Source organism: Hirsutella rhossiliensis (assembly GCF_020360975.1).
Source record: "Hirsutella rhossiliensis strain HR02 chromosome Unknown scaffold00013, whole genome shotgun sequence".
Lineage (NCBI taxonomy): Eukaryota > Fungi > Ascomycota > Sordariomycetes > Hypocreales > Ophiocordycipitaceae > Hirsutella > Hirsutella rhossiliensis.
The window spans coordinates 1651993-1669999 of record NW_025408679.1 but is presented as its reverse complement, the minus strand read 5'-3'; the positions used below and the strand labels follow the sequence as shown (position 1 = coordinate 1669999).

General features: G+C 53.2%; 5 protein-coding genes across 5 annotated transcripts; 2 read left to right on the top strand and 3 right to left on the bottom strand.

Annotated features, from left to right (window-relative positions):
• Positions 1 to 204: 204 nt before the first annotated feature.
• HRG_09713 (centromere DNA-binding protein complex CBF3 subunit) lies at positions 205 to 2611 on the bottom strand (the record flags this gene model as incomplete). Its single annotated transcript, XM_044868184.1, has 7 exons — positions 205 to 406; positions 480 to 1122; positions 1203 to 1519; positions 1627 to 1857; positions 1921 to 2042; positions 2241 to 2396; positions 2477 to 2611. 7 exons carry the CDS (start codon positions 2609 to 2611, stop codon positions 205 to 207), a joined length of 1806 nt encoding a protein of 601 aa, XP_044716765.1.
• A 444-nt stretch (positions 2612 to 3055) lies between these two features.
• On the top strand, positions 3056 to 3763 carry HRG_09712 (uncharacterized protein; the record flags this gene model as incomplete). The annotated part of the gene is made up of 1 exon (XM_044868183.1): positions 3056 to 3763. The coding sequence occupies one exon, from the start codon at positions 3056 to 3058 to the stop codon at positions 3761 to 3763; it is 708 nt and encodes a 235-aa protein (XP_044716764.1).
• A 2421-nt stretch (positions 3764 to 6184) lies between these two features.
• HRG_09711 (Integrase, catalytic core) lies at positions 6185 to 7020 on the bottom strand (the record flags this gene model as incomplete). Its single annotated transcript, XM_044868182.1, has 2 exons — positions 6185 to 6224; positions 6248 to 7020. 2 exons carry the CDS (start codon positions 7018 to 7020, stop codon positions 6185 to 6187), a joined length of 813 nt encoding a protein of 270 aa, XP_044716763.1.
• A 2023-nt stretch (positions 7021 to 9043) lies between these two features.
• Positions 9044 to 9589, top strand: HRG_09710 (uncharacterized protein; the record flags this gene model as incomplete). The annotated part of the gene is made up of 1 exon (XM_044868181.1): positions 9044 to 9589. The coding sequence occupies one exon, from the start codon at positions 9044 to 9046 to the stop codon at positions 9587 to 9589; it is 546 nt and encodes a 181-aa protein (XP_044716762.1).
• Positions 9590 to 16981: 7392 nt separating this feature from the next.
• On the bottom strand, positions 16982 to 17975 carry HRG_09709 (uncharacterized protein; the record flags this gene model as incomplete). Its single annotated transcript, XM_044868180.1, has 5 exons — positions 16982 to 17002; positions 17058 to 17264; positions 17354 to 17749; positions 17819 to 17892; positions 17960 to 17975. The coding sequence occupies 5 exons, from the start codon at positions 17973 to 17975 to the stop codon at positions 16982 to 16984; spliced, it is 714 nt and encodes a 237-aa protein (XP_044716761.1).
• Positions 17976 to 18007: the final 32 nt, after the last annotated feature.

Sequence of the window (18007 nt, the reverse complement as noted above, 5' to 3'; positions counted from 1 at the left end):
AATGCACTGATCCTACGGCCCTTTGATCCTCAAAAATATGTCTAGTTACATGGATATAAATATGTGTAAAGACTCTACGAGGCGGCTGGCTTACGTCGACGAGGGGCGGTCCGCTTTCCCAGCCGGGTCCTCCGCCCCCGACGGCCCTGACCTCGAGTTGGACCTGGTCCCGGGCCTGGACCTGGGTCATCGGGCACGGGGTCCCTACCTGTACCCGTATCTGGCCTGGCCCTGGCCCCGATCCTGGCCCCGCCGTCGGCGCTGTTTGAGTTCGTCGACGAGTCGGTTCAAGCTTCGGCCGGCGCGTAACAGCTCTAGCTCTGCAACGGCCGCCTCCTTGCATTTGCCGGACGCCATACGGGCCAACAGCTCGTCCCAGATCACCTTCCGGCGACAGAACTGCACTCTGACCCCGTTCCCCGGCGCCAGCGGCTTCCCACGTCTCTTCCAGCTCCCGTACGGCCTTCTGACCTGCAAACCCTTCCTCCCACTCCTTCCAGACGTCCCCCACCGTAAAGACCCTTGCCAGGGCTGTGACGATAGGCATGCCTGGTACCAGAGGCTCTGGGTCGGGGGCCGGGGCCGGAGCTGTATTGAGATTCAAGGTAGGTACTGTTGACGGCGCCGGGGCCGGCGCCGGCGCCAGCGCCTCTGCTGACCCGGCTCCGAAGTAACCGGTAAAGGTGATAGGGACCTTGCCTTGGAGGAGGGCATCGAGGCCGCCCTGAATCCCGTCCAGCCGGGCCTCAAGCCGGATGGCGAGCCGCTGACTATTCTGTAACAGGGCCTCCCGCGTGCTCTCTATGACGCCGCTTAGTTCCGGCAGCGCGCGTCGTACGAGCAGGCTTACCGTCTCCATAGCCCCTACCGCGGTGGACCGCACGGCGACGGCGAACTCGTCCCACTCGGGCCCGCTAAAAGGGGCGTAGGCGAAGAACGGTAGCGACGGGTAGCGGAGCTGTAGGACGGCCAGGTCCTGCAGAAGTACTATACGCAGGCGCCGCATAAGCTTAAGGAAGCCGTCGGCGGCTAAGTCGTCGTCGTCGAGACCGCCTTCTGCCCAGCATTGCCGGCGCGCCCGCGCCTCAAAGCGGGTTCCCACTCCTCGATCCACGGCCACAGCTGCTTTTGTAAGACGTACGGGGTTCGTGAGCCGCACGCGCGAAGTAGTCCCCGGGAGGCCGAGAAGCCGGCGACGATACGCATGAACTGCCGCGGTAGGTGCGTAAGATATGCCTGGCAGAGCACGCTCTGGTTCCAGCGGCCGGCCTGCGAGATCTGGGCGAGCGACGTGCCATGGGTCTCCGCGTCCTGGGCGCCCACCCTGCGCGGGAGGTGCGTCTTCTTCGACGCGATAAGGCCGGCAGCGCCGAAGATACGCCAGGTCTCTTGTAGCTGCGTCGGGTACGAGAGCTCCTGCTCGCGGTCCCGCCCGACGAGGACCTTGATCCGATACCAGTCCTGACGGCGCCGGAAGGACGGGGGGGTTCGCCGGCGACGTGCCAGCGCCAAAGAAGAGCTGTGCTAGGGCCCTTGCGTACAGAATAAGGGGTCCTTGTGCCGGAGCGCGCCCATAAACTCCTTCCTCGCCGTCTTATTTAGCTTGCCGTCCCGTAAAAGGCTTACCAGGCAACCACAGGGGTCGGCCCTTCCGAAGGCGGATAGTCGAGTAGGGACAGGTCTGCAAGCTCCATCTTGCGGCGGTTCTCCCCCCGTAAGAGGTAGTAGTGGCCGAAGAGGAGGTCGACTCGCGTACGGAGGTTTTGCGGCGTATACGCGGCGCCAGTGAGAAGGAGATCCTGGATCCGAAGCCATTCATCGTGAGGTAGCCGGCCTGGATCCCGTCGCTCCCGCGGTCTTTAAAGGAGGCTCGGTCGTGCTTCCCCGCTGCCGGCCCCGTTGCTCAAGGAATCCTCGTACGGCGGCGCCCCGGGATTCTCCGTATTCGAGTTGCCGTGAGCCACCTGGAGCCTCCATAGCTCGATAACGGCCGCGATATAGGCGTCGATAGTGCCCTCGTAAGCAAAGACCCTTCGGTAGGTCTACTGCAGCCGTCGCGAGGCCTGTGGGTGGCACGTAACCCTCGCGGTCGTCAGCGAGCAGCTCAGCGGCCTCGGCCAGGGGACCTCAAAGCTTCGGCCAGGCTTTCGGCCTCTGCCATGGCCGCGGCCTCGAGCTGCTCCTGTTCGCGCTGTTGCCGTACCTGTACGGCCTCGCCGTTGCCGTCGCCCTAACCTTACCCGCGCGCGCGGCTTCTTCTTCTGCGGCGGCACAACGCGTCGTAACAGGATATCCTCTTTGAGCCACGCCGCCAGCTTGTCCGGCGTTACGAGCTCGCCGTCGGGCCAGCTATAGAGCGAGCCGTCTGCTGCAGCCCGAGGCGTATGGCACCAGGCCTATACGTATTTGTCTGTTAGCCGCCTAGGGGGGCCGTACGTGACAGGGATCGAAGTGGAGGACCGGCCGGGGGACGCGCCTTCCACTCCCGCTGCTTCGCCGCGTAACTCCGCGCCGTGTTCGCCGGCTGTTCGTCCTTCTTCGCCTGGATGCCCGCCCTCCGGGCGGCACGGGCGCGCTCGTCAGCTGCCGTGTACGAGTCGTCCGCGGCCATCTCGGTCGATCGGGCAACGTTCCTACGGGGCGAATGTCTGGGCTGGTGTTGGCCGGAAACCCGATAAGTTGGGTGGGAACTTATCAAATGCACTTATCAGGCGTCCTGCACACGATTTCACGGGCGGCGTTTTGCGGGCGATAAGTGGTCACGTGGCCTAAGTGAATTACGACGCAATTGCGGGCACCACCGATAAGCACCTCCTCAACCATCGTTAGATCGGGCTGTCGCATGGACCATTCAGCCAAAAGTGAGATGCACATCCCAACAGCACTGCTGCTAGAATGGCTAAAATGGCCTGTCGCTGATTGCAACACGGGCGATGTAGGAGTTGGTGAGGGGGTAGCGACAGGAGACGCTGTAAAAGACGCCGACATCACCGCCGACTGGTCAACCGACCTTACGTCTGCGGAGTAAAAACATATAAATTTGCTGTTGCACACAATGCCAGGCAGCTATCGTCAATCGCGGGTAACGAGCGTCGAGGCCGATCGAGGCTGCCTGCTTGTGTGCTGGCAGTCGACAGGCGATGCGGGGTGCCACGTCTTGGAGCAGCACTTTGACCGCGTGGTCCTGGCCGTGTCCCCCGACGTCGCGGCCAGGGTCTTTTGGCCACTGGCGTCGACGCTACACGAGATGCCGACGAAGCGTGTCGAGAGCTATATCCTTAGCTCCGAGCCGGGGGCCCTGTCCATCGCGAGCGGACAAGACTCAGTGGCAGGGTGCTCGCATCATTGCGGCGAAGCCTGGCCGGCCCAAGTCATTACGGTCCGCACGCAGTTCGACGGGGACGCTTCGAGAACGCAGGCTCTCCACGCCATGCCTGGAGGAGCGCTGGTCAGCACATGCCCACTTGAACCGGCGACGGACTCGAAGGCGGTGTTACGGACTGCAAGCTTCACCAGAACCTTGCGCACCACCGCAAGCAGAGCCGCAGTGCAGAGCATCATGGGCTTGGATAAGGTATTCCGGCAAGACGCACAAGACGAAGCCCAAGGTAGCAGCTATCCCGGCTGGGTGAATGGCGAAGACAACGTATGGCTGGCTGGCTCTTGGTGCTGGGACGGCATGGTGCTGCTGGAGGGATGCGTCGTGTCAGCGATGCGGGTCGCCGAAAATTTTGGAGTGCGCATACCGTGGCGAGGCGACTGACGGGCGTGCGGACATATTGGCACATTGTCAGAAGAAGGCAGAAATAATGTATCTCTCGCGAAGAAGAGAGCATAAGTGGGCATAAAAGTGGATAAAGGGACTTTTCGTAGGTAGATTCTCAGATGATCTGATAGTCGGTGATGTGCATGTGTTTTTTTTTTCTGTCCAGTTGCCCTGTATCCGTCTAGCCCTCCCCTTTTATATCCCTCTGTGCCTTCCCTATGTTCATATCCCGTGTTCAGGTATAATATACATTCTATCAGGAAGAGGGCACTCCTTGCCTCTCACTGAAGGCCGCGTAAGCCATCTACGTCAGCACATTCAGCTCGATCTCCCCGATCAATAGCTTTCCAAGCTATTAGGTCGATAGTTCAATCTCTTGAGGTCCCCGAGCCAGTAAAGATATACCGGACTCCTTGGAGGATCCCGATCGAATAGGAGATCCTCCGGACCCCTCAGTGGTCTAGGAAGAAGAAACAATAGTCTGCAGACTTCCCTTCTTACCTGGTTTCAAGCTGTATTACCTAGAGACCTAGGGACCTCAACTCGTTCGGACCTTCTTCTCGACACACCCTTAGCTATGAGCCGTCCCAACGGGTCAAAGCTACAACCAAAGGTTATAGGTCCTCAACGAGGTTACCGTGTAGTCGTGGCCAGGAGACCTCCCTAATATTCCTATGCGGTCAAGGGCCTCTCCTAACCGTCCTACTAGAATCCGGTCTCGTAGGTCTTCCATCCGGGTCTCAAGCCGAAGCCTGGTTTTTAAGTCAACTATTCCAATAATCTCTTGGAATTTCTGTAGTTTCTGACGAGGGAGTGCCTTGGTTAGGCCGTCTGCTTTCATCTGTGCCGTTGGAACCCAACGGACTTGAATTCTTCCTTCTTGAGTCTCTTGGCGTAACCAATGCTGATGGATATCAACATGTCGTAGTCTCGTTGATAGCTTCGCGTTCGTTTCTGCAAGCAGTCTTATCGTCTGACTATTATCACATTCTAGCTGCAAAGGGTCCGGAATTTGAAGGTATAGGGCCCTAAGCATCCGGCTAAGAAAAATAGCTTCTTTGCTGCCTCTGAAATAGCCAGCAATTCGGCTTCAGTGCTAGAAGTAGTGACTGTTGCTTGTTTCGAAGCTCTCCACGCAATAGGTCCACCGAATAGGGTCATAATATAACCCTGTGAGCTCTTTCTGTCAAGAGAATTATCGGCAAAGGAAGAATCACTAGAGCAAATAAAGATATCGGCTCTCTTGTCGGTTGATCCTCCTAGGCGAATTCCAAAGGAACGGGTATTATAGAGGTAAAGAATAACCCGGTCTGCTGCCTTCTGGTGTGATTCGTTGGGGTTCTGGTTATGTCTAGCTAGCCGAGAGACCGCAAAGGCGATATCTGGTCTCGTCGAAATAGCTGCAAAGAGGATAGATCCTACCTTCTGTAGGTACCTATGAATTTCCTGTTCGCTTGCTCGGCTAGTAGAAGGGAGTAGCTCTTCTGTTGTCATTGGTGTGTCTGGAAGCTTTGAGGAAAGTCGGTCCGGTCCTAATAGCTTGTGGGCTATTTTCTCGATATAGGCATCTTGCGTCAGCCAAATCGTCTTCTTAGTCCGGTCCCGAAGGATGTGTATGCCTAGGAACCAGCGGGCTCCCAAGCAATGTCATTTTATATCGTTCTTGCAGTCCTCGCATAGCCTCCATAGCTATTCCTTGGTCTTCTTTCTTATAGGCCCAGACAATATCGTCAACGTAGAAGAAGACAATGACTGCCCCCTTCTTCATCACACAAGGTTCTTGTGGGACCTTTTCGAATCCTAATTCCTCTAGGGATCGGGTAAGGTGCTGTTGCCAAAGCAAAGGGGATCGTCGTAGACCGTATAGGGCTTTCCGGAGCAAAAGAATTCTGCCTGGTTTGCTAAACCCGGGAGGCATCCTCATAAAGACTACCTCCTCCTCGAGTGGACAGTTAACGAAGGCGTTTACTGCATCCATTTGATCAAGTTCGAGGTCGAATTCTGCTGCAATAGCCATGAGTGCCCGGAAAGACATCCCTGCTAGGGTCGTTGCTCGAGTCGGTAGATCCCCCCTTTCCTGCTGGTTGCCGCAGACCACAAGGCGGGCTTTGCACTTTAGAAGGAACCCATGCTTATTCGTTTTATAGGTAAAGACCCATTTGCAGTATAGAATTTGCTTGCCCGCAGCCTTCTTCCAAGGAACTTCGATAAAGGACCCCATCTCCTCGTGAGAGGCTAAGTGGTCCTTTGAGCTTGAACAAATTCCTCTTTAAAGGGTGCTTTTCTAGCTGCTTGGTGTTTTCTGGTGGGTCTGGTAGGTCCTTCTTGTGTACCTTGGTCCTTGGTTTTGGCTTGAATAGTCGTCCAGCAATAAAGGCTCCGTGTACCCCGTCCTCTATAGGAGTAGGATAAAAGTCATTAAATCGGTCCAAAGTCGGCAGTGGTTTGAGTTCCGGATCTACCCCTATCATCTGATCAGACGATTCCTTGGTAGACGATGTAGAAAGAGGTCTGTTTGACTCGTCGATTGATAAAAAGGAAGCTTTCCAGGAGTTGTCAAACCGCCCCACCCCCTTAGGGGTAGCAACCGGAAGAGAGACCAAGAATCCTGCCTCAGGATCTTCTTCTGTCAGTGGAGGTGTTATAAGAGAAGCTTCTTCAAGCTCCCTAGCCCTCTTATAGTCTTCTTCGTTATCGGTAAGGTCGGTCTGTTCCTCTTCTTCTTCCTCCGAGTCTTCGTCGAACACGCTCTCAAGCTCCGATTCTTCGTCAAGGATTTCCTGGTTGATTTTCTGGTCCTCCGGTATCTCAACGCGTTGAATTAGGTCATTGATGCTAGGAAGCAGCGTCGGCTGCTCGAATTTCCCATCAAAATAGGTAAATTCATCGAAAATAACATCCCTTGTCGAAATGACCTTTCTTCGTTGTGGAATCCAGATTCGGAAGATATTCGTTGAATTATATCCAACCAGGTATCCTATATGTGACCGTGGATCAAGCTTCTGCCTCTTTTTCTTGCCTAGCTGTGCGTTAGAAGTCATGGCATAGGCTCTGCAGCCGTACGCCTTGAGCTGGGCATGCTGTTGAGGTTGATCCTTCTTCGTAAAGAGCTCAAGAGGTGTTTTCCAGTCTTCCGACGAATTCGAAATCGAGTTCGTAGTCCTAGGGGCTCGAGGGGTTCGATTCCGTAGATAGCAGGATGCTTCCACGGTCTCTTTCCATAGGTCGTGAGGAAGGCCTGCTGCAATCCTCATCTTGCGAGCCCTTTCAATAACAATTCCACCGGACCGCTCTGCCCCTCCGTTCTGGGCTTGTGTATTCGAGGCTGATTTTTCTGCTGAAATTCCTCTTTCGTAGCCACTTCTTAATCTTATTAGTGAATAGCTCTCCGTCAGACCGTACGATTTTCACCGTGTAGTCAAAACGAAGCTTCATCCAGCTAACGAAATCTCGAAGTGCGGCTAGGTGATGCTTTGAATGATAGGTCTTAAGGAAATAGGGGAAAACCATGCCCGAATATGCGTCTGTGATAAACATCACACGGACATAGCCCTCGAAATCAGGGTAAGCTCGGTCCAGTCGATCCAAATCTCTTGGCAGGGCTCTTGACGTTCGTCTCGAATAGGGGTTCTTCGAGAAACCTGTCTTATTGCCCTCCCTTGAGCGCAGTGCTGGCATTCATGGGTCTTCGGACCTCGAATATGCACTCCTTTTCGTAGTCCTAGCTTTAGTAAAGCTAGGGGTCCCGGGTGACCTAGTCGGGCGTGCCAAAGGCTAGCTTCTGCTGACGCTGTCGGTCTTGGGTCCCGGGAGCCTCTTCTTCTCGGCTTAGAGGCTTGAAAAGCCGCTTCTTCGATATCCTCCTTCTGAATAGGCTGGAAATCGAGAACAAACTGGCGATATTTCCGAAATAAAATACAAATCGGTCTCTTGTCTCGGTAGACTAGCCGTGTTGGCTCTGTGAAGGTATCCCAGTAGATTCCTTCGTCTCGAAGAGCCTGGAAAGATACCAGGCTTGCTGAAAATCTCGGGCAATAAGCAACGGTTTTTAACCGTAAAGACCGTAATGACCCGTCTAGGGCCGTGACCGTAACGTTGACTCTGCCATAACCTTCGATCCGGACTTCTGAATCCCCTGTGACTAGGTATTCGTTTCTTGCTTTTCTAAAGACCGGAATTTCGATAGGTTATTGCAAATATGTAAAGAAGCTGCTGAGTCTAGCAGAGTCGACTTTCGAAGAGGGTAGTCGTTAGAGGCGGTCGTTTGGCTAGCCTTAAAGACAAAGGCAGGGTTTGCGTGCCCAACGATTCTTCCGACTATCCGATTCTTCGGTAGTTGCTATGCCTCCTTCTCATGACGGATTTTTCCACCTTCTTTCTCAAATCTGGGTCATTTTCAAGGGCCTTTTGCACCTTTCTTCTATTCGAGGATTCGAATCACACCACGAGGGCGTTTATCTTCGAAGAGAGCCCAGCAGTCAGAAAGAACATGACTTATCCGTCCACACGCAGGGCATCGGTTTTTATCGGTTTTATCGGTTTTCTCTGTGTTTTTGGTTGTGTCAGGTTTCTTCCCTTTTCTCTTCTTTTTCGGTCTTTCTTCAGAAGGGTCGTTTTCATCAGTTTCTTTATCAGCTAGAAAGCCGGCACCTCTCTTGATTCCTCCTTTCTGCTGGTGCGGCTGTTGCTCTGCAATTTCTCTGATTTTCTAGCAACAAGCTGAAAGGTCCAGTGAGTCGAAGAAGGTGGTACTGCTGCCAAAGTAGGCGTGCTTCCGATAGAGTCTGGTCGAAGAGCTTGATAGACCCTATATTGAGCAGTTGCTGCTTCTTCATCGATTCTTCGGCTGTCTTCGTAGAAGATAGTGGCGTATCCATCGCTAAGAGGTCGGATGACGCTAGCTATATCTCGTAGCCACTGGCCTGTTAGTGCCTCTGTCACACATAGGATATCAGCCTCCAACAGTCTGACCCCCTATTCGCACAGTCCGTTTCCACATTTCCCCACAGAAACTTCTAGGAGGCATCATCAACGCATCAGTGGCTTCCAGATGATCCGATCAGATGCTTCCATTCACTACCATTCCTTCCATTCTCATATTCAGGCAGTCTATAAAGATCTCGCCTCTTTCCCACCTTAGATAGCAGAATCAAGAGTCTTCCAGTCCCTGATCTTTATGCCCACTTGCTCATCCTCCGTGCGATAGTTATGAGCCCGGTCTGCCATTGACTGGGTATCTTATTCTCGTTCATTCCGCTGCGCAGAATAGCTTCCACAATGAGCTCAGCTCTAGATCTTGATGGCTCTTCCAAGGGCACCGTGCTCAACGGCCCTTGCGACTGGAAACAATGGATTTCTATCATCAAGAAATTCGCCACGTCCCACAGTCTTTGGGACTTTCTGGACCCTGCCGTCAAGGAGGGTAAGCCGGTTCTTCAGCAGCCAGTTGAACCAACATTCCGACAAATCAACCACGAAGCATCTGATCTCGTGGATCTGACCTCGGAGGAATTTCGCCGTCTCGAATTCCTCCACACCCAATACCGCTCGAAGCTTCAAGGGTATAGGGATCAAGTGAAGGCACTCGCCAGCCTTCAACAACACATCGTCAAGACCATCGGCAACTACTACAGCACCATTGCCGAGGAACACGACGTTGCAAAGCAACTTGCCTTGCTTCAGGCTCGTGTGGCCCCAACCGACTGGGCACTCGAGAGGAAGTTGTTCAGCGTTATCGTTCCACCCTTCAGTCGCCAAACAGGACCAAGATCGAAGCTTGGGTCACCCAATGGCAGAAAGTCCTCACTGAGGCAAAGCAATTAGGGCTTCCTGATGTCCAGGACCTTCGCCCTACCCAAGATTTCCTACAGGCTGTTTCGTCCATCAACGCCCCATTCACAGACTATTGGGTCAACAAAATGGAAGACGAGGCCGTATTCGGCAAGCCTGATTGGAAGACCGACTTCCCGGACGGCATTAAGATCAGTGAGATCTTTGAACGAGCTCACCGAATCAAGGCCGCCAACAACAGCAAAGGATCATTCGGAGCTGCCTTCCAAGGCAAGGGAGAGAAATCGGAGAGGAAAGAGGACAAGCCTAAGTGGTCTTCAAGCAAGAACGCTGATGGTGTTCCTATGTGTGTCTGCGGAGAATATCACCGCTTCGTAGATTGCTTCTATCTCATCAAATCAGCTCGGCCTGATGGCTGGACTCCTGATCAGAAGGTTGAGAAGAAGATCAAGAAATCCTCGACTCAATCCATGGGCAAAGAAGATGACGGAGAAAGCACAAGACTTCAAGAAGAAGGAAATGGAGAAATCGTCCGACTCCTCCGTTAAAGGTACAGCGTTTGCCGGTCTTCTACCAGCTCCTGACAACACACCGCCTCCTCAACACCTCCATCAACCAGTTTCTCGACGGGAAAGGCAGTCTACCCGCTGTATGACTCCTTTATCCTTGATTCCGGATCAGACACACACATTTGCAACAACCGATCCCGTTTTCTTGACTACACCGCCCTTGCAGAGCCAGAAGAGCTCTTTGCAGGCGATAGTCAACTTCAGATCCTTGGCTACGGCACAGTCCGTATGAAGCTTGAAGAAGGAGGACTTTTTCAGCTCAACGAAGTTGCCTTCGTGCCAAAATTCCACACCAACATCGCATCCCTCGACCGCTTTCTTGCGAAGGATACAACTGGAATCCACTATCTGGACGCGTCTCTAAAGACGATCAGATTATATTTCATACGAAACGCCGCTTTCGTCAACCGGTCATCGAGTTCAACCCGATTAAGGAGGACTCTCACGCCTCCAACTTCACATCTTCATCTGCACCTCGCGCAGTGAAAACAGCAGATGCTACGCTTTGGCATAAGCGCCTAGGTCATGAACGCTCAAGCCCTAGAGCATCTTGTTGAGAACACGACGGGTTCGAAGATCAAAGGCCCAGTTACCATCGATTGCACCGCGTGTTCCCTTGGGAAGGAAAGAAGGTCGTCTCTCGCCGAACCCCTCAAAACCGAGCCCCAGACCATTCTGGAGAATCTACGTTGATATCTTCAGTATGAACACCTCATTCAACGGCAAGGAAGCTGTTCTTCTTATCAAAGATGAATTTACAAGCATGATCTTCATCTACCTTCTGAATGACGCGACACAAGGGTCCGTTATGACTGCTTTGAGAAACCACGAGGCAATGGTTCAACGCCAATGGAATCTCAACATTTGCATTATCCACCGTGATAACGATCGTTCTCTTCAGAGTGCGTATGAGAGCTGGATCGAGGAAAGGGGATTCAAGATGAACCTTCTGCCCCACTCCCGCTCAAAACGGTTCTGCAGAGCGATCTGGGGGTAATATCTGCCCAGGCCAGAACAATGGGAATTGATGCCAATTTACCATCTGATCTTTGGCCAGAAACCTGAAAGCTGCAGTGTTTTTGCACAACAGATCGCCCATGCAGAACCACAGCTTCCGAACGCCTTTCCAGCTGCTTCATCAGTGGCTGCGAGACAACAACAGAGACATAGGCTACCAGCAAGACCAGCCTGACATCACGTTTCTCAAGGCATACGGCTGCAGAGCCTATCCCTTGACACCCCAGGCCATTCAGAACAGACAGAAGAAGGACCTAAAGACCGACCCTCACACAGAAATCGGTTATCTCGTTGGATATGATTCCACGAACATTTTCAGGATCTGGATTCCGTCCACATCAGAAGTCCGAAGGGTCCGAGATGTGACCTTCAATGAAAGCATCTTCTATGACGGAAATGATCAGCCACCAGAACCTATCCCGCAGCGCGTGGAGTACAGCTTCCAGCCCACATCGAGGACGAGTCGGATTACGAGGAAATCCCCACTCAAATCGATGAACCTGAACCTGACCCCGTTGAGCAATCTCCTCAACCTCAGACCAAGGAGACGCCACCACGATTGTGGTACAACCCGAACCATCTGATCATGAGGACTCGGATGATCAGGATGAGTTTCATGACATTCAGCACCCATATCCGACACCGGACCCCGGTCCGAGTGACTCTCAGCCACGGCGCTCAGCCCGCACTCCAAAGCCTCGCAAGCTCAGTGCTTTTTCGACCAACACTAAGGGTCAATTCCACAGCTCTTTCTTTCTCGGCAGAGAAAAACTTCACAGACGACACCTTCCTCCCGAACCTACGACGTATAAGGAACTTCGCACCCACAGATTTGGTCCTCAGTTCAGAGAAGAGCCCACGCCGAGTGGAAAGCACTCCAACAGAGAGGAACCTTCAGAGCGGTCCCCAGAGACCAGGTCACGGGCAAGCTTTTGCCACTTACCTGGGTCTTTAAGTATAAGTTCGACAAGCATGGCTTTCTTACAAAGTTCAAAGCCCGTCTTTGTGTTCGAGGAGATCTTCAACAGCTAGGTGACAAGGACACCTATGCAGCAACCCTTGCAGGACGTTCTTTCCGGATTCTCATGGCCATCACCGCCAAATTCGACCTTGAGACCCGACAGCTCGACGCAGTTAATGCCTTCACAAACGCCCTCTTAGAAGACGAGGAGGAGGTCTATGTAGCCTTCCCAGACGGATACTACAGACAGGGATGGGCTCTTCGCCTCATGCGAGCCCTCTATGGCCTCCGACGGTCCCCTCTTCTTTGGCAGAAGGAACTCACTGCTGCATTCAGAGAGCTTGGTCTTACACAGTGTCCCGACGAACCCTGCATCTTCCAGAACGACTGGCTCACTGTTTTCTTCTTCGTTGACGATATTGTTTTCCTCTATCGCAAGGAAAACGAGGACGCAGCTGATGAGATGGTTGCAGCCCTCAAGAGGAAGTACGCGATGACAGACCAAGGGGAATTACAATGGTTCCTTGGTATCAGAGTCCTGCGTGACAGACCCAACAGGAAGCTTTGGCTATGCCAAGACTCCTACATTGAAAGGATGGTTCAACGGTTCGACCTTCAACGGCGTGACCACTTCAGAGGAGCCCCTTTCCCGTGCAACGAAGTCCAGCCGCACACAGGGCAGGCTTCTCCAGACCAAATTCAGCTATACCAGAGCAAAGTTGGATCACTGACCTACGCCGCAGCTATCACCCGCTCGGACATAGCCAAGCCAGCGTCTAAACTAGCTGAATTCCTCAACAACCCTTCCGAGCATCACTCCAAGCTCGCAGACCATCTGATCGAGTACCTTTACGCCACTAGGTATCTCGCCATCCAGTTTTCAGGAAAACCCTGCCTCGACGAGGATGTTGTTCCTCAGCTCCACGCTCAACATCATAGCGATTTCAAAGCGCATCCGACGCTGCTTTCGCTGATGATAAAAGACTCGCAAGTCATCCCAGGGTTCAATCCTTACCCTCTTCGGCGGCCCTATTGCTTGGAAAGCCGGTAAACAGGATACAGTCACCACTTCTTCCACAGAAGCTGAATTGCTTGCTCACGCACACGGCAAAGAGACTATTGCAACCTTCCGTCTCTTTGAGCAGCTCTCTTAAGCTTGATGGAATTCCGACGATCCAATGTGACAACCTTCAAACCATTCGTCTTGTCACACAGGATATTCCACGCCTCCGCACAGCCCTTCGTCACGTTGACATCCACACCTGTTGGGCTAGGCAGGCATTTGAGAAAGGCCTCTATAAGCTCACTTATACGCCTACTTCCCAGATGATTGCAGACGGCCTCACCAAAGCTCTGCCAGGCCAGAAATTTGCTACTTTCGTCAAACAACTCGGTCTCATCGATATCTCTACGTTGCTAGGGATCTAGTTTCTTTCTTCAGTTTGCACTGCCCACTAGCCAGCACAACCTGGGGGGGTATGTCACACATAGGATATCAGCCTCCAACAGTCTGACCCCTATTCGCACAGTCCGTTTCCACATTTCTTCCACAGAAACTTCTAGGAGGCATCATCAACGCATCAGTGGCTTCCAGATGATCCGATCAGATGCTTCCATTCACTACCATTCCCTTCCATTCTCATATTCAGGCAGTCTATAAAGATCTCGCCTCTTTCCCACCTTAGATAGCAGAATCAAGAGTCTTCCAGTCCCTGATCTTTATGCCCACTTGCTCATCCTCCGTGCGATAGCCTCAGTTAGGAAGTAAAGGTCAGCTTCTTCTATAATCTCTTCCCACTTAGTCAGCCAGTCTAATATGTTAGTCTTAGTACTAGTACGAAGGTGACTCGAATACTGCTTCCTAATTCGGTCAGTCATAAAGCCGCGTGAAGGAGCAGTCGATGCTTCTAGCTTCTGCAGCCACTGTCTAAGCGTCTTCTCGAAGGGAGGTTAGTTTAGCAGTGCTAATAGACTCCGTAATAGCTGTCCTGGCTGCCGTGATTAGCTTAGTCTCGTAAAGGTATTCCTTACGCCTGCCCTCATATTCATGAAGTGCCGCCGAGTAAGCTCTTTGCTGTTCGCTGGTTAGATTAACAAACTGTCGAACGCCTTGTGCAAAGTCGTCAAAAGTCGGGCGCTCAGGTAGCTCCATAGCTTCAGAGCCATCTTGAAAGATCAGCTTGTGGATAAGCTTATCCACTCGTGCTCGGAGCTCCTTGACCCAACGGTCCCAGTCCTGGGGTTCAGTTAGAATTGTCCGCTTCGTCGGCGCCATAGCCGAGGTCTTCGACATCTTCAACTGCCGTAGAGGGCCGAAAAGGTGGCGAAGATAAGCCGAGGTGGTGTGAAGCGTGCGGGAAGAGGGTTCTTTCTCAAGGTTGCAATTTTGCCACCGGAAGTTACAGAAACAGGTCTGTTTCTCCCGGGCTCATAACTCTCGCGAAGAAGAGAGCATAAGTGGGCATAAAAGTGGATAAAGGGACTTTTCGTAGGTAGATTCTCAGATGATCTGATAGTCGGTGATGTGCATGTGTTTTTTTTTCTGTCCAGTTGCCCTGTATCCGTCTAGCCCTCCCCTTTTATATCCCTCTGTGCCTTCCCTATGTTCATATCCCGTGTTCAGGTATAATATACATTCTATCAGGAAGAGGGCACTCCTTGCCTCTCACTGAAGGCCGCGTAAGCCATCTACGTCAGCACATTCAGCTCGATCTCCCCGATCAATAGCTTTCCAAGCTATTAGGTCGATAGTTCAATCTCTTGAGGTCCCCGAGCCAGTAAAAGATATACCGGACTCCTTGGAGGATCCCGATCGAATAGGAGATCCTCCGGACCCCTCAGTGGTCTAGGAAGAAGAAACAATAGTCTGCAGACTTCCCTTCTTACCTGGTTTCAAGCTGTATTACCTAGAGAGACCTAGGGACCTCAACTCGTTCGGACCTTCTTCTCGACAGTATCCCGCATAAGAGGGATGTCTCATTACCCTGGTCCGATCGCAAGATACGAGGCATAGCGTGCCGCTGGTTTAGTACGTGGAGGTACCGGTATAGTTTTGCAATTCCAGCTCGTACTGGACAAAAACCCACAGTACAACCACGTAATATACCGTGAGTACGGTCAATACCAGCATAGTGTTACAGGGTCAGCACTGTTGGCACAGGTGCTGAGCGTACAGTAGTTGATGTAAATTGAAGGTTCTCCGAGACCTCTCCAAAAAACATGACTTCAGCGACCAGAGGCGAGCGAATCGATGCATGACGATCGAAGATCTCAAGGAGCAAATCGAAACGACAGTTAGCACGACAAAAAAATCGGTCAGGCTTGAGGAACTTCGGATCCTTGCTGTTCTCTTTCTCCTTCTTCTTGCACCCGCTGGAGCTCGCCCCACATCCATCCTGCGTCTCCGGTTTGGAGACATCCGGCTCGCACTGGTGAAAGTGTCGAGAAGAAGGTCCGAACGAGTTGAGGTCTCTAGGTCTCTCTAGGTAATACAGCTTGAAACCAGGTAAGAAGGGGAAGTCTGCAGACTGTTCTTTCTTCTTCCTAACTGGATGATGGTCCTCAAAAAGTGGGCCGGAATTCGGTAGCTCGCAATACCCTGGATCATACTTACCCCTTTCACCAACACTCCTCATCTTGATGTTCTTACTGTCATTTACCATGAGTCCTACGTCTGCCCAAAGGCTTTTACGATGATGGTGCCTATTGTCTGTGCCCGCTGTGGCGAGGAGAGGCCGGCAGTTGATTTCGTCAGCAACAGGAGCTCGGCTAGGGCAACTAGGAACTGCCTGAGCTGTCGCGACCAGCGCACTTCTCCTGTCAGGTCAGTCTCCCACTTTGGAGGTTCAATACTGACGAATTGAAGTACGCTAGGTCCAGAGGCGCGATCCTGAGGTTAAGGAGCCTCGCCACCGCTCCTACGTCAAGTGGCTCTCTCGCTTCGAAGAGAACGGACGAAGATGCCGGCCTATCGCCTGCAAAGGATAGGTCGGGAACTCGTCCAACGCCGCCAGAGACACTACAACAACCATCTTCCGTAGCTAGAAGCTTGTTCGGAGAGCACAGCAGCCAGCCTCATGTTGTATTGGGCACGCCGCTTCCAGCAACCCAACAAAGCCGGCGGCTCTTCAGGGCACTGGCTCCCTCGCCTCCCGTGCAGCGAACGACCCATCCAAGAGTCTCACTCTAATGCATCGACTGTCCGAAGCAGCCCTGGTAGTATTAGAGATTACAGTTACTTGGCTGGTAGATTCCACAGAGGTGGGAAAGACTCGCAAGATGATTCTGCCAGGGCTGGGGCGAGAGCCAAGCGGGCCAAACGACAAGGTCTGCTGGCAGCTTTTCACGGACCGAGTCGGAAATGTCTTTGGTCAAAGTGTAGGTGTCGTCATGCTTTCTCGAGACGACTGACGAGGACTCGAGCACCTCAAAGGCATTGCCTAGTCTTGAGCCGTCTGAAAGCAGACTGGCCAAGTCCGGGGCAAGACCCGAGGCAACTGCGCCTACGTGCTCGATTTCGCCTTGAGCAGTCCATCTTTTCGCGGCCTGGCTCCGCGAAGCAACACGTCGATAGGAATATTGTCCGAGGCGAGACGGAGAGACGATGCGCGGCTCAAGGGTGCTTGGTTTGCTTGGGCTGCTTCGAGGCAGTGTCATGGTACTAGGAAAAGGTGCCGAATGTGGCATGAGCCTATGTGTCTCGTTGATGAAGGCGGACTCCACTAATGACGATTAGTACTAAGCGAGGAACCGTGGCTACGGCCAGGGGCTGTACATGTGATTTTATTCAGGATGTTGTTAATCAAGGGGGTGAAGTCTGCAATCTTGTGGCACATGTCTGAGCTGACGGAGAGGCTTGTGAGGGCAGCTAGGTAGTCCTTAGTCGACGCTCTCTCCCAGCTACAGGCGGATAAGCAGGGGAGCTACATGTAGCCATGGCGTTGGCTGCACTCACTTGGATGCGGATCGCAGCAGGCAGAGAAAGGCCGGTGAGCTGCGCGGGGGCGCGGTTGACGACGGGGCCAAAGTGGTGGAGAATGGCGGCCCATCTGGAGCCGATGCGGAGGATGTGATAGACCTTGTGCCTAGTGCCATTGACAAATGGCAACGCATTCTCGATTTCGCGCACGATGGGATCGACCGACTGGCCCTTGTGGTACAGCTGGGCGAAGGCGTATCAGCAAATGCGTCGAAACAGCTGCTGGATCTCATGCTCGTGTTGCCCCTCTCAATGGCCAGGAAGACACTGACAACGGCGCCGCCGGTAGAGCAGCCACCCACCTGGCCAATGTCGAGCTCGTGGCCGTTTCCAAACACGCTGGTTGCGCTGTGCGGCGAATACGTCTTGACCAGGTCGGCGGCGGCAGGGGACAGTCGAGGTGGTGAGTTGTTGCGTGCCTTGACAAGCAGCTGTTCTCGAGACGGGTCGGGCAACGGACCGTTGGCTGCTGGCGATGATGACGGCGACGACGACGGCGATGGCGACGGAGCTTGTTTGTGTTTTCGCGGCTGCTTCCGTACTCGAGACGCCGTCGGGGCTGCAAGCCTCTTCTTGCCTTGTCGGACAATGGCGTCGTCGAGGTCTCGTGGCAAAGGGATATGGAATAGATGCGGCGCCTCTGTCAAGGCTTGCTGGAGGATGCCGGCCTATGCGCACACGAGTCCACGAGTTGTTGTTTTTACTGAATGGAGGGGGAGGGGGGGTGGAGCGGTTACCTCGCCCGTGGAGATGTCGGAGAATTGCTTGGCGCGAAATTTGTGGCATAGGCAGCACTTGCCAGAGGCGCAGGCTTTAGCGCAGACGAAAGGTACTTTGGGGCCAGGACGAGCTATTGGGGAAGGTCCGTTATTATGTACCCGTGCCACGCCCCATATTTATTTGGAACTCGCGAGCTCGCACCATCA